The sequence below is a fragment of the Alexandromys fortis genome, unplaced genomic scaffold (assembly GCF_014885135.2).
Source record: "Alexandromys fortis isolate MF-2015 unplaced genomic scaffold, M_Fortis_MF-2015_v1.1 scaffold_42, whole genome shotgun sequence".
Classification (NCBI taxonomy): domain Eukaryota; kingdom Metazoa; phylum Chordata; class Mammalia; order Rodentia; family Cricetidae; genus Alexandromys; species Alexandromys fortis.
In genome coordinates this window covers 7,694,103-7,709,072 of record NW_026067934.1, presented here as the reverse complement: position 1 = coordinate 7,709,072, position 14,970 = coordinate 7,694,103, and the positions used below count along the sequence as shown (strand labels likewise).

The following is a 14,970-nucleotide window of genomic DNA, read 5'->3' as shown; positions in this document are numbered from 1 at the left end:
ACTGTAGGCGTGCTGGTGGACCATTAGGCTAGAGCTCACCTCCTCTGCTACATGTGGTCCATCTGCGGCTCTGTGGATTCAGCTTTGGTGCCACTTCTACTCCTGGAATGGGTCCTAGTGTTTTCAGTAAAACAGGTTTCTTCAGAACTTGAGTCTAAACAGACAGACCCTTGTCATTGCGCAGGTCACCCTATGCCTTTAACTTGAAATGACCTGAGCCACATGAGTGCAAGCATTGCACATTTGCTCTTCCAGTTTAGGGTGAGGGGAGAGGACAGTTATATCTCGCATCACTTGGTGGCTGCGATTTGGCTAAGAATGTTATGAAGCGGCCATGTTGCTGTTGTGCAGACATCACTGAACAGACTAGCAGACTGCAGTGGTTGTGATGAGCCTATGTGATGTCACCTCCCAGGACCCCCGTTGCCTATGCTGTGTGTGGTCAAACATGAAGGGAATGCTATACCCTATGTAACTCTGCTGCTGTTGAATGATAAAGAAGCAGAGAACTGACTTTTGCGTAGTGAACCCCAGGGTTTACAGCCAGAAACCTGCCAGGGGCTGCCCTCTGGCCTTTGGATTGTCCTTTCCCTGTCCTTACCACAGAGGGACGGGGTTCACACAATTACTGGGCAGTTGGGCCCCTCAAGGGAGGACAGGAAAATGCCGGCTCTAAGCAGGCAGATGGAAGGGCCTATTCATTTCATTGCCTGCCATTCCAGACTGAGCAGAGTCTGGGGCCCTTGGCTCTCACTCCTCCGCAGAGCCCAGCAACCATTAGCAGCAGCCTAGAAATTGGCTGCCAAGGATCAGGTTACTACTCGTGCATAACCTGCTGTGGGCCACTTAAACCCGTCCATTCCCCATTTTCTCTCTGCCTGAGCACCCCCACTTCAGCATAGCCACCCCTGAAGTCAGAAGACACCAAGAAACAGTTTAGTGGTGAAGCCAGATCTCCTTTATGGGCTGCAGTCTGGCCTGCAGGGCTCTGTGAAGGCCCTGTGCTTCATCATGCCTTCCAGAGTCCTCTCACTACATCATAGCTGTGTGCCGAGGCACTAGGAATGTGTGCTTTGGGAAGGCCTAGCTTGGAGATTCTCACCGGGCCCCAGCCTCTCTCTGAGATCCATCTTATTTTGTCTCCCCTTCTCCCAGTCCGGAAGCTTAAGACTGAACCCAAGGCCTTGCCCTTGCTAGGCAAGCGCTTGCTCTACCACTGAGCTAAATTTTAGTAACTGTTCGCCCGGATTAAGACTCATGGTGTCTGCAGGGGGCGATAGAGAGTAACAGAATTCTAGGGAAGCTATGGTTTGTAGAGACTGTGTTGGGCTAAGGGTTGAGAGAAGTCCTTATGGTCCTGGTTTGGCTACTGCCTGCTTGGAGGACCATATGCAGGTCACCATCTGCCCTTCTGCCTTTTGAATGTAACAGAAAGAGTAAATGGAGCCACATGCTTCAGAGGACGGCTCCGCAGAGCCAAGCAGGCAGACAGATCATCCCTCCTCCTCCTCTTTCTCCTGCCCCCTCCCTTTTCTCCCTCCCCCTCCCCCTTTTCTGAGACAAGGTCTCAGTAGTTGCTCAGTCTAGCCTGGAACTTGCAATCCTCCTGCCTCAGCTCTTGAGTGTTAGGCATGTGCCACCATGCCCTCCTCTGCTTTCCTTTTATACAAAAGTGCTTTTAAAAGCATAAAAGGACTTTCACCAGTTTCAAACTTCAGGCCTTTGCTATTGTTTTAGCAGATGGACCCTTTGTCCATAACCTTTTCTTCATTTTTTTAATTTATTTATTTATTAAAGATTTCTGCCTCCTCCTTGCCACCGCCTCCCATTTCCCTCCCCCTCCCCCGATCAAGTCCCTCTCCCTCATCAGACTGAGGAGCAATCAGGGTTCCCTGACCTGTGGGAAGTCCAAGGACCACCCACCTCCATCCAGGTCTAGTAAGGTGAGCATCTTTTGTTTTTAGAATTAAATGCACACTGGTAATAGAAAGATATGTCCTTACTGTGAGTGATTCATGCAGACCTAAGAGGAAATGAATGTGTAGAACATAGTGCGCTCTGTGTTGTCTTTATACTTCCACCGGAGACTTAACTGCTATTAAAACATTTGCCTTGGGTCTCCCCAAGCCCTCTGTGTGCATTTGTGCTTAGCTGCCATAGCTAAATCACCCCACAGAAAGTGCTATTGCAGCCCAGGCAGGTCTAATCACCAGCCCCAGGAGGTCAGCTTGCTCCTAAAGGATATTTACTAGTCTGCCCCTTCTAATTGTGAGCCTAGCTTTAATATCAGCTAGGGAAAAGGTGAAAACAGAAAGGAAAAAGTCCCAAATTGTAGAACACAATGCAGAGGATGCACGTGGATCTGTGTGCCCAAATTCCAGGCCAGTCTGGGACGGCCCTGCTTATGCAGCCCCATCTACCTGCACAGGGTGGGTGCTCAGAGCAGCAGGGATGGAAGCTAAGTCTCAGGACAACAGTGGCTCTTAAAAATAGACAGATAAGAGGGCCACCTGGGCAGAGTGGCTCTTTTCGGCATTTCCTGTCCAAGAAGTCAATGCAAATGAATGTTACAAGTAGTTCAGGGTTGAGTTCGGAGGAGTTTGGGGTTGTGGTGTTGTTTGGTGTTCCCTCATAGTGCCCCCAACACCCTCCCCCACACTCATGCTCGTGTGTGTGTGTGTGTGTGTGTGTGTGTGTGTGTGCATATAGGTGGCTCAATCACTTTATGTGAATGTAACTTGGGTTTCTTTTGTTCCAAGCTGGGACATCCACTCCAGTTTTTGTTCTGCTACCTCCTAGTGTCATTCCTGCCTTCAGGATCCGCCCCGCATGTTCCCACTGTGGATATCTGTCACTAGTATCCCCATGCCTACACAGCTTTATTCTGGGCACTAGGCTTTTCAAAGTCCTTTCTCTTCCACTTCCTCAAGCTGTCAGAGTTGACTGACATGTGATTGGATATTTTGTCAAGAAAAAAAAAGGAAAAAAAAAACAAAGAAAAAAAAAGCAAAGTCTCTTTTACAAGCTTCAGTTCAATAACCTGCATACCCAAGTCCACCCTGGGGAAGGACTGAGCTGGTATTTCAACACCAGAGGGCGCCAGTGGTTAAACTGTGCTGAACAAGTCAGTTGCTTTGGGGCAAGGGAGTGCTGTCCAGGGTTGTTGGGCAGGACAGGGCAAGGTAAATGTTGCTGAGGGTAAAGGGTGGAAAGCCAAGCAGAGCAACATGTTGTGGCCTGGACTGTGTGATCCACCTGAGGATGCTATCTGGTCCAGACCAAAGGGCCATGGTAGGCTTCTCTTCCTCCTCCACCACACGCGCCACACCGTCTTCTTCCTGAGACATCTGTTCAGCCGCAGGTTCTGTGCAGTGCCCACTCTAGGCCAGTGATCATGCTCTGGGGCAAGCAGGAGGCCCGGCTCCACCTGCTTGGTTTCATTCTCGAAACACTTTATTTTTAATTGCTTTGCAGACCTGGGATTTTTAAGGAAGTCTGCGTTTCAGAGCGAGCCTGAGCAGACGTGTTGAGAGCCTCATAGAACCTTGTCTCCGCACATGTGCAGACCCCACATATGCACAGGCCCACTGCAAGTGCTCCACACCAGGACGGGCCATTAGTGAGCACCTGTGAACATACATCAACATGTCATTATCATGTAAAGTCCACAGTTTATGTCAGGGCTTCGGGTGAGCATGGGAACATCTGTAAGACTGGACAAACACTGGACAAAAAGAGTCCAGTGTGGTAGCTAAGAGACAAGAGAAAGACATCACTACCCTGGAGTCCTCTGTGTCTGCTCAGCTTCCTTTCCCATTAACTCTTGTGTTGCTCCTATAGTTTTGCCTTTTGCGGGGTTGTACGCCCGGTGCAGTACAGCCTTTCAGCTCGATGCTTTCATTTAGTAAAATGTGTTTAATATTCTTTTCCATGTTGGTCCATGGTTTGAAGTCTTTCTTTAAGGCCAGTCAGTGGTGGAATGTCTGGATATACCAAAGTCTATTTGTCTGCCTTCAGAAGCATCTCTCAAAGGCATACACATCTGGAAGATTCTAAATCCAGCTGCCAAAACACCCAAGAGTGTAGGCAGATTTTTCTGTCTTGCCTGCCAGGCCCCAAATAACTACATGGAGATTTCTTATTAATTATGAGAGCTCGGTCAATAGCTTAGGCTTGTTTCTAACTAGCTTTTGTAACTTAAATTAACCCATCTCTATGAATTTACCTTCTGCCTCATGACATCATTACCTGTGCTCTGGACTGCCTATGCTGCTTCCTCTGAGTCCTGCATCTCCTTGTGATCCTGCCCTTCTGCTTCCCAGCATCCTCGGTGCCTGGAAAACCCTACCTAGCTATTGGCTGTTCAGCTTTTTTATTAAACCAATAAGAAGGCACCTTGGCAAAGACACATCTTTAAAGTGTACAAAAAGATTATTCCACAACACATGAGCAGGTTTTTGATGGACATAAAATTTCAATTCCTAATGAGTGCCAGATGTGTAGATGCTAGATTATATGGTAAATAGAATGTTTTGTTTGGGGGAAAGAAACTAAAAAGACGAAAATGCTGCTGAGCTGTCTGAGTAGCTAAAATGGCTATGCCACCCTTCCCCGCCCCTCAACTACCAGTGAATGGGTGCTTTTATACCTCACATCTTCACCAGTATCTGATGTTGTCAGTGTTCTGGATTTTGTCTATTTTAATATTAATAGGATAATGTAGTTCTCTCTCTCTCTCTCTCTCTCTCTCTCTCTCTCTCTCTCTCTCTCTCTCTCTCTCCCCCACCCGTGTGTGTGTGTGGGGGGGTGTGGGTGTGTGTGCTGCATGCACATGAGTACATGAGTATGTGGGTGTGTCTGCCTGTGTACACATGTGGAAGCGGAAACAGTACTTCAGACACCTTCTATCACTTGCCACCCAGTTACCTTGAGACGGGGTCCCCACTGAGCTGGAACCCCATCCGGTCTAGACAAGCTCTTCAGATCCACATGCCTCTTCCCCAGTGCCGAGTTTACAGGAAAATGCAGCCATGCACAGATTTTTGCTTGGTTGCTAGGGACTTGGCCGCAGATTTGCATGCTTGTAGACAAAGTGCCCTTAGCCTCTGAGTCGTCTCCCCACCCCCTCTGCGCTGCCAGTTTTAGGTCAGCTTGGCACACGGAGACAGCAGAGAAGAGGGAGCTTCGACTGAGAACACACCTCCAGAAGATCTGACTGAAGGCAAGCCTGGAGGGTATTTTCTTAATTAGTGATTGGTGTGGTGAGCTCAGCCAGTTGTTGGTGAGGCCAGGCCTAGGGTGGTGGTCCTGGGTTCTACAGGAAAGCAGGCTGAGGAAGCCATGAGAGGCAAGTCAGTAAGCAGCACTCCTCCATGGCCTCTGCATCAGTTTCTGCCTCCAGGTCCCTGCCCTGAGTGCGTTCCTGTCCAGACTGCCTTCCTCAGTGAACTGCGGTGTAGAAGTGTAAGTGAAATAAGCCCTTCCTCCCCAAGTTACTGTGGCCTTGGTGTTTCATCACAGTAACAGAAACCCTAACTAGGGTACCCTCGGATTGAATCGGATTCCCCAGTGATACACAGCATGTACAACGCCCTCATGGATTTGCCATCTGAGTATCCTTGGTGAGGTTTCTGCCCACATATTTTGCCCAGTTTTAATTGAGTTGTCCAGTTTTGGGTGTTGTCTGTTTTGGATCCTGGGCCTTAATCAGGGACGTACTTTGCAAATACGTTTCTCCAGTCTGTGGCTTACCTTCTCCTTTGATTGATGGTGTCTTTGCAGGGCAGAGGTCTTGGATTTTCATGAAGTCTAGCTCACCACTAGTTTCTTTGATAAATCAGGTCTTTGACATCATATCTAAAAAGCTCAGCCCATAACCAAGGTCACCCAGATGCCACTCCCCTTTTTCTTTCTGGAAGCTACATAGTTTTGCATCTTATATTTTGGCCTATGATTCATTTTGAAGAATCTAATCTTATGAAGAGTATGAGCTCTGTGCCTGAGTTGAGGCCTTTGTTTGATTATTGTTTTGTAGTTGCATGTGTGTATCATCTGTCGCAGAACCATTTGTTGAAAGAACTATCTTTACTTCTTTTATTGCCTTTGTTCCTTGGTCGACTATTGACTAATTATGTTTTTGTGGGCCCCCTTCTGGGCTCTAAGTTCTGTTCTAATGACCACTTTCTTTTTTTTTGTTAATTCCATACAGTCCTGGATATATATATATATATATATATATGTGTGTGTGTGTGTGTGTGTGTGTGTGTGTGTATGTATAGCTTTACAGTAAGCCTTAGAATAAGTATCTGTCCTCTGACTTTGTTCTTCTTCAGTGTTAGGTTGACTGCTCTGAGATCTTTTAACTTTCTGGAATCAGTTTGTTGGAATTGCATCATTTGTAAGTCAAGTTCAGAAAAGCTAAGATTATGACAACATTGAGCTTTTATAACTGTTACCTTTTCTATTGTTAAGACATCATGGCCAAAGACTAGCAAGGATTAGTAAGAAGGAGTCTTGTTCCAGATGTTGAACCTGCTTTGTATACCTGGAATAATTCTACTAGATCATGTCATTTAATTCTCGATTAGATTTAGCCTATTGTTAGATTAATTTTTCTATTGTTTTGTTGAGGGTTATTGTCAACTTTTTATTGTTTTGTTGAGCGCTATCACATGGGAGATCTTGCTTTGTAGGGTTTTTTTTTTTTGGCTTTGATATTAGGGCTCCATGATGAATTAGGAAAAATCTCCTCTGCCTCTGTTTTCTAAAGGAGACTTTAGAGAATTAGATTTCCTTAGATGTTTTGGGCCCAGTGCTTCTGTTTCAGAAGGTAATTGACTCTGCTAAAGGCAGAGCTGTTCCTATTGGCTTTTTCTTCTTGTGTGAGCTTTGATAGATCATGTGTATCAGTCTGATCTTTTTAATTTCAGATGTATGAAGATTTGTGAAGGCTGGAGATATAGCTCTGCCTATGATGCAGAAAGTCTAAGGACAACAATTGTGTTCTCTCTTTCTCTTTTCCTTCCTCCCTGACAAGAGGTTCAATGATTTTCTAAAAAATAGCAACTTCTTCTCAGTTGACTTTGAATTTTCACTTCAGTAGGTTTTGATCTAATTTTTATCTTTTCTACATTCTGTATTTAATTTGTACATTTTTCTAGTTTCTTGAACAAAAGAGTAGATGACTGGCTTTAGGGTCTTTTTTTTTCTCTGATATGTGCACAGTTGCTGCCATTAATTTCCCCGTGAGTGCTGTTTTGGCTACATCTCACTCATATTGATGAGCTGTACTTGCCATTTCAATAAGTCTTGGGAGTCTTTCTTGTTAGTTGGCAGTGTGTTGCTTGTGATCCTCCAGTTATCTTTCTCCAACTGACTTCTAGCTCCACTTCACTGTTCTAAAATCAAACACTGTAGACATACTATAAACATTTTTGGGATAAAACTTAAAACTATAGCTTAGTCATCCTACAAAATGAACTCTGACTTAGAGCTGGTGCCCTAAACAAGACTGTCCCCAGCCCAACTAAGTGTCTGTTTCTTGGTGCTGTGTTTGCTTGATGGTTTTTCTCCCTTGGAATTTTAGCTTCTGTGCCAAAGTCAGGAACCCTCATTTTTTCCGCAGCAAGGTAACAGTGCATGTGTACTTTGATGACATAGTTCTTCACTTACTGACATTTTATTTGCGATCCTTGCCTTTAATGGCTGAGCCATCTCTCTGGTCTGCTTTCCCATTCTTAAAGTTGTAGTTTGTTATGTGGTCACCCTTCTCCTGGACCTCCTCCATCCAACTCTTGTGGAGAACTCCCAGGAAGAAGCCCTGATATGCGTAGTACAGCTATTCCAGGTTCTTGCCATGGTAGTGCAGAGACAGGTGTTTTAGTGGGAATAGGGTAGGGCGCTGGGCAATGGTCCCAACTTCCATGGCTCTAATAGCCTGGAGCTCCTGCCACCGTCAACTCTAGCCTCAGACCCATCATAGGCACGGTATAGCCCTGGCCCTAGAGCCTGCTGTCCATCAGGTAGTGCTGGACCACTCCTGGCTTCACTGGCCTAGCAGAGAGCATGTGTTGAATTAGGAGCGGCAGGGCTGCGTCCCCGGCACCCGGCCGCCCGCATGGCTAGCTTATACCCAGAAATAATTACACGGAAACTGTATTCTTTCAAACACTGCCTGGCCCGGCTAGGTCCAGTTTCTTATTGGCTAGCTCTTACATATTGTTCTAACCCATTTCTAATATTCTGTGTAGCCCATGAGTTGGCTTACCAGAGAGGATCTTAACCTGCGTCTGTCTGGAGTGGGAGCATCATGGCGACTCCTCAACTCAGCTTCTCTCTCCCAGAATTTTGTTCTGTTTTCTCCACCCACCTAAGGGTTGGCCTATCAAATGCAAATGGGCCTAGGCAGTTTCTTTATTAATAAGAAATCACTCCCACATCAAGCATGCTTAGAGCCCCAGAGCTGGAGTGTAGTGCTTGACATCTCTGTGACTCCTCTTGAATAGCTGCCTCCCATGCTGGAGCTCCTGGACCCCGCTGCAACCTTGTGTACCCCATCTGCTGGTCTGTTGTAGGCCAGGATACAGAGTCACACCTTCCAAAACAGTTTGTTTTAAGGCATTTTATGGTCCAGTGTGTGGAGTATAAATTGAACGTTTCATGTGTGCTTAAAGAGTATGTGTCTTCCTGTTGGGTGAAATAGTCAATAAGGTCACTTATACCCAGGTTACTTGGTGTCGTTGCAGCATTCAGCTACATCCTTGTGTCAGGAATATTTCCTAATGCGAGCTTTCTGCTGACACAAATTCCCAATCAAGCCAAATCAAAACAAGCCAAATTTAAAAATATCCAGGTTTAATGGGAGTTCTGCACTCTCAGGTGGCCCCAAAGGGCAGCAAACCCAACCACCAAACACCAGGAGGAAGGAAAAGAAACCAGTGTTCCTTTTTTGGGAGTTCATTTAAATACTCAGTGGGAGTAATCCTGACCCTCCCCCCCCCCCAAGGAGGGGTCAGGACCTGGCCTCCTGGGATTTGGAGTCCTGACCAATACAACTCTCAGGCCTGTGGGCTGGGATAGATGCAAGGGGCTGGAGCCTCCGCTCCCAACTTAACACCTTGATGATTTTCTGCCTTCATGCCTGTGCCTCTCTGGTAATACAGTATTGAAGTCTCCAGATATAATAGCAGGATCATCGATTTTTCATCCACTTACTGGCTATAAGTGATATTCTCTTCCTAGGTGCATACATATTAGGGATTCTATCTAGCTGGGGAGCTATAGTCACTGTGCACCGCCCCTCATTTACTAAAATGGCTTTCCTTGTTCCAAAAATTTCTGTATCTGAAGTTAATATACTGTGGTACAAAGTACAGATTTACTTTAAAACCCTCATGGTGGGAGATGTGCCCAAGAGCTCCCGTGGATACAGGAGCACAAATGGTACTAGTTGATGTATGCTGTTTCTTCCTACAGCATCCCTATGACAGAGTTTTAGTCATAAATTAGATACAATAAAGGTAATGGCAATAACTACTAACAGAACAGAACAAAACCTTGTAACAGCGAGCTGTCAAGAGCCAGCATCACTTCCTTTGTAGCCCTGGGGCATCATTGAGTTAGATAAGCACTGCCTTCCCTGTGTCATAGGTTGAATTTTAGACATCTTCCCAAGCCACAGTTTGCTTTGGAAGGCAAATGGAAACCTTTAGAAGACATGTCTCTTTAAACTGCTCCCCCACTCCCTCCATCCAAGATGGAACCCAGCGCTCTGCATGGCCAGATAGGTAACCACCCTACCATTGAGCTCTGGCCTCAGTTTCTCTCTGAGCTTCTTAGCCATGATTTCCAACATCCTTGCCATGTAAGTTTAGATGTGTTGCTCCATGTTTTTAAACTATTTTGCATGTTTCATTATGTCCTGTAATGCTTCTCTTGATAACCAGATCAAAGGCGTTGCAGTAAGTGCTCCATGTCACAGTGCCTCATAGGTAGCATGTGACTGTGGAGGGTAAAGCCCACAATGCTCCCAAGCTCCTCTGGCCTCAGGTAAAATCGGATGGCCCAGTGGTCTGGACTTAATGTTTCCCCAGGGTTAGTTAGGATCTGATAAAACCCAGCAATAAAACTCAAACAAGCTGTCTCTTCTGGCAGGCCTGGGGAAGATGAGCAGAAATGCTCTGGCCTGTTTCGGGGCTGTTTATTTTCCTCTGGCCCTGTTGGAAGTTGGCTGAGTGTCTCCTATGATTACCAGGGAGCTCGCTGGATCCTGTGACCCACAACAGAGTGGTGTGGAGACCATATATGTAGCGTCCATTCGGGTCTAGAATCAAGCTTAGGTCAGTGAAAACAAGTTAGTTCTTACAGAGACGGTATCCTGTTCCCCAGCGGAAATGCAAATGTGACCTCTGCTTGCTTTTATTTCATGTATGTAGGAACGGCGTGTTGCAAGGCAGTGGGGGGGGGCAACTAGAAAGAGCTTCCAGACTTTCTCTGCAAGGTGGCTGGCAGATTAATGTAGTTCTGTGAATTGGAATGGGTGATGGTTTCTCTGTGTATATTTTTATTTTTCTTCATTTTCCAACCTCTGTCAGAAGAACATGTATTACTTCTGTAATTTGGTAAGGGTGACATTTTAGGCATGAATATTGGATGTCTGTCCTCCCTGTTTCCTTACAGTCTGCAAAATGAATGTTCACCGTCGATGTGAGACCAACGTGGCTCCCAACTGCGGAGTGGACGCCAGAGGAATTGCCAAAGTGCTGGCTGACCTCGGAGTTACTCCAGACAAGATCACCAACAGCGGCCAGAGGAGGAAAAAGGTAGGGACCATTAATTCTGGAGCTTCCTCTGGGCCTGCTTCTGAGAGTACTCTAGAATGGGGGATGTAAGATTCCTAGGTTTAGGCTTCAGATAGTCATAATACCGTGTGTGTGTGTGTGTGTGTGTGTGTGTGTGTGTGTGTGTGTGTAGACAAAATAAAGATGCCAGTAACATGGAAGTCTCATTATACTTCATGACTGGAGAAAGGGGAGGGGCAATAGAGAAAGCCTAGAGTTATGTGTGGGTTAGGGGACACTTAGGTGATCTGGCTTTCTATGTATGTGTCCATGAAACCCTGGGTTCAATTCTCAGTAACACAACAGAGCAAAAAGTCCACCAGAGAAAGCAAGCTTTGACATGAGGACCTTGAAGTCCCTTCTAGAAAAAGCATGACACTTTAGACCAGTGGCTCTCAACTCTTCCAACACTGTGACCCTTTAATACGTTTCTGTCCTCCGTTACTACTTCATAACTGTGGTTTGGATATTGTTATGAATCGGAATGTCTTTTCTGGTGGTCAAAGGCGACCCCTGTGAACGGTCACCCACACACTCACACACTAGGGTCAGTTCCTTCAGACAGCAAGCCATTGTTTGTGCCAGCTCTCTCACAGAGCTACCTGGGAAATACTTAAGGACTTATGGCCTTTCTTTAGAGACCCAATCCCTATATATGCAAATGCCATTCCAAGTGCCACTTGGAATAGCCGGGTGTTGTAATGTGTTGTTTTTGCAAGTCAGGGCCTATAGATGTAGACAGAGCTAAGGACATCTCTAGTGAGCTCTGTTTCAGCAATGACCCCAGTCTAGAAAACTTAAGAGGCCTTTGGAAAAGTAGGTTACGAGAGAAGCGGAGCCACATTATCTGGACAGTGGATGCTGATTAGGGTGCGGCACCACCTGGCAGGTGTCAAACTTCTTCAAGTCCTTGTCTAGAAGAGCAAGTCTGCCTGTAGGTGCCTCGCGGCCTTCCCTCCTCAGTGTTCTCTCTGTACTTGGCCTGAAGACCCTTCCAAAGAGCCTACACTTCCTGCTCTTCTTCTTGTCAAACCTGCCCGTATCTTTTCCCTGGTACCCCCAGAAAAACTGATGAGAAGGACCGTATATCTTTCCTCTTTTTAATGTAATGGTCTCTCTTGTCTTTCCAAAGAGCAAAGTTGTTATGCAGACCCTGTTAACTATGAGGCCTCATACATGGGGTGACTTCTCTAGGTTATATGAATCCTGCTAGGAAAAACAAAAAAAAAAAAACAAAAAACAAAAAAAAAAAAACAAGCTTTGTTTTGTGTCCCCGAGACACTGGAGTTACAAAGCGAAGTGGCCAATCATACTAGGATCTCCTGAAGGGGCAGGCTGTGTAAGGACGGTGGTGTCAGTGTGCCATTGCTGGAAGGATCTTTCCCTGGCAGGAGAGATTTAAAAGGAAATTCTCTGCCTGCATTCTTTCCTGCATTTGCATTCACATAGACTGTGGTTCTGGTGACAAGGTGCTGTCTATTGCCTTCCATTTGAAGACTTGCATTTACGGGCTCCTGGTGAGAAAGGGGCCGGCCTGGAAAATATAGCAATGGGTAGAGAGCAGGCTTGGGGACTGTCATCGGCTGTAGTCACGGCAGGGACAGTCCTGACACAAAGCTGGAGAAAGCCAGGAGGTGGTGTCAGTTGTATGATGGAGGTCAGGAGCTAAACTGTCTTTGCACGGGTCTCAGACCTTTTGCTAGAAAAGATCTTTGGGAAGACCAAGAGAAGAGGGATCAGAGACCCCTGTGATCTCTTAGTCCACACTGGCACGTAAGTTGGACATGCCAGCGCTATTCCGGGAAACACATGTTACTGGGAATCTTCCATTAAAATAACCAACAGGCTTGACTTCCACCCGAGAATATTTACGGAGAGTATTTGCACATCAGTCATGTGTATTACTTGGTGCCGGCCACTGGGGGCAGTGGAGTGCTGGAAAGTCTGTCTGAGTAGAGAAGCCTACATACACAGTGCGCACCCGCAGACACTGTTATTGACATAATGGTGAATAAGATCGCGCATAAACACCAAACAGGTGGTAGAGCCAGCTGGTACCCCACCGACTGCACTGGTGAGAGTGTGTTGTACAGATAGTTGTGAGGGTAGAGATGGGGAGATAGGTGTGCGTGTGACAGCGGTGTTACTGAAAGAATAAACGGAGCAGGGTTTGCTTCACAGGCCACCTGTTTTGGAGAGGATAAATATTAAGATGGGGAAGTCCTCCGTGGTTTGGTTTCCACCGAATTGGCTCATGACACCGCACACACCTGCTCCAGTTTGATGGACGTTGCTGTGCCCACCTTAAGGTTCTCTGCTTGGCGCCTTGATATGTTTGACGTCACTTGGCCTCCTGTCTGATGACATTTTCTGTACTTTCTAGCTCGTTACTGGTGCTGAATCGCCACAGCCGGCTTCTGGAAACTCTCCATCTGGGGATGATCGATCCAAGTCAGCGCCCACCTCCCCTTGTGACCAGGGTGAGACTCTCAGATTTCCCCGTTACCTCTTATCTCTGTTGCCTGTTAATCGGCACAGCCAGCAGCCTTAGTGGTCCCCACACACCGCTTCCTTGTTGATATGGTAGTTGTTCTTGCACGCGACAAGGCTTTCTTGAGGGCGCTAGCTGGAAGTGCTTGTCACCTCTGTCCCCTCCAGCCTAGGATTAGAGGGAGGCCTGTGTGATGCTGAGGTTTGTTATTCTCACATTCTTTTCTCAGTTTCAAGTGTAGAGAGGAAGAAGTCTTGCTCCTTTGCCCATGGTCTTCTCTCTGGACCTCGATGTATCTGTATACTTGGTTCACAACCTCCTCGTAACTCTAACCATGGTATCCTAAGAGTTGACATCAGGTTGAGTTGGTGGAGGGGTGGGGGTTGTCTCCTCCCCTGTTCTTTGGATGAGCAGACAGGAATAGAAAGATGAAATTTGAGAAACAGGAGGGAATCAGCGCTGGGCCTGACTTTCCTCTGGCTACATTCTAGATGCATTTCCTTCTGATTAAATATGCCTCAGACAGTAAGTTCTGTGAGCATAAACAACAGGAATGAGTTTGTGGGACCTGAGGTGCTAGGATAAGCATCCCGTCCTGGTGTCAGATGGGTCCCCCCTCCTCCAACAACATCCCTGGAAAGAACTGCATGTACCTGCAAGCAGGAATGGGTTCACAGGATAGTGGTCCTTCTTGGAATCTTGTTTCTACTATTTCACTCACACCAGCTCTGTCCTGATGCTCAGCCCGGGTAACTGGCTGGGAAGTGGAAAGCTGTGTTGGAAATGCTTGTCCTGAAACCAAGAACTAATCTGATGGATAGGCCAGGATCTCTCCTATGCTATGACCTCCTCGTTGGAGGTCAACACTGCATGTCAACATTGAGTCCTTCTTACTTAGGAGGGAGCAGAACAGTTTCGGTGGCCATTTGCCAGTCTTGAGACAAGAAAATAATCACCCTCAGCTCTGACTTCCTTTCTGTAAGTTTACTTCATTCCAGAAGAGATTCCACTCATTGCTCAGTAACCAGTTTCCAGTGTCTCTCCTGGCCAGTGATGCATTTGCATTTTCTCCCTTTTCATTTCAAAGTGTCCTGGAATCCAAAGCTAGGAGGTCTTAGGATAAATGGGCCCAAGAGTGAACCATCGGTGGTTCCCAGGCCTGTCTCTTGCCTTGTACTGTCTGCCTGCGCCTCCTGGATCCTTTATTCAGACAGATGTAGCAGACCAGCAGGTACCATGTTTCCCAGACCGATGTGAGAACTAATGGATGGGAAACTCTCTTAGTAATACAAGTACCACAAAACAGATGAGTCAGGAGCTGTCCCTCCTCCATTGTAAGACATTTTTCATAAGCCTTGGGGTCTTAGGTCATCTGGGTTATACCTTCCAAGATGCTCTTAGCAACTGAAGCCCGATGAGATAAAAAAAAATCATACTTTGGAGTAAGTGAGGTAAGTAGCTAGGCAGCTGCCGAATCTGTCATCACGGAATATCTGTAGACTAGGATGATGTCCTTCCACTCCGATATGAGTTCACTCCAGGTCTCCTGCATGGGCCCTTGTGACTGAAGTCCTAGACAGGAGGCAAAGGCCTTCCTATCCAGAGATGCTGCTCGCTCATCTGACCTCATTCGTGGGGTAA

At 46.5% G+C, this 14,970-nt stretch overlaps 1 protein-coding gene across 1 annotated transcript in view; it reads left to right on the top strand.

Annotated features, from left to right (window-relative positions):
* The window catches only part of Prkce (protein kinase C epsilon), a 514,828-nt gene that overhangs the window by 322,938 nt on the left and 176,920 nt on the right, over positions 1-14,970 (top strand). The window contains exons 7-8 of the mRNA XM_050146031.1: positions 10,678-10,820; positions 13,222-13,318. Of these exons, the coding sequence (XP_050001988.1) occupies positions 10,678-10,820; positions 13,222-13,318 (240 nt within the window). The remainder of the gene's footprint in view (positions 1-10,677; positions 10,821-13,221; positions 13,319-14,970) is intronic.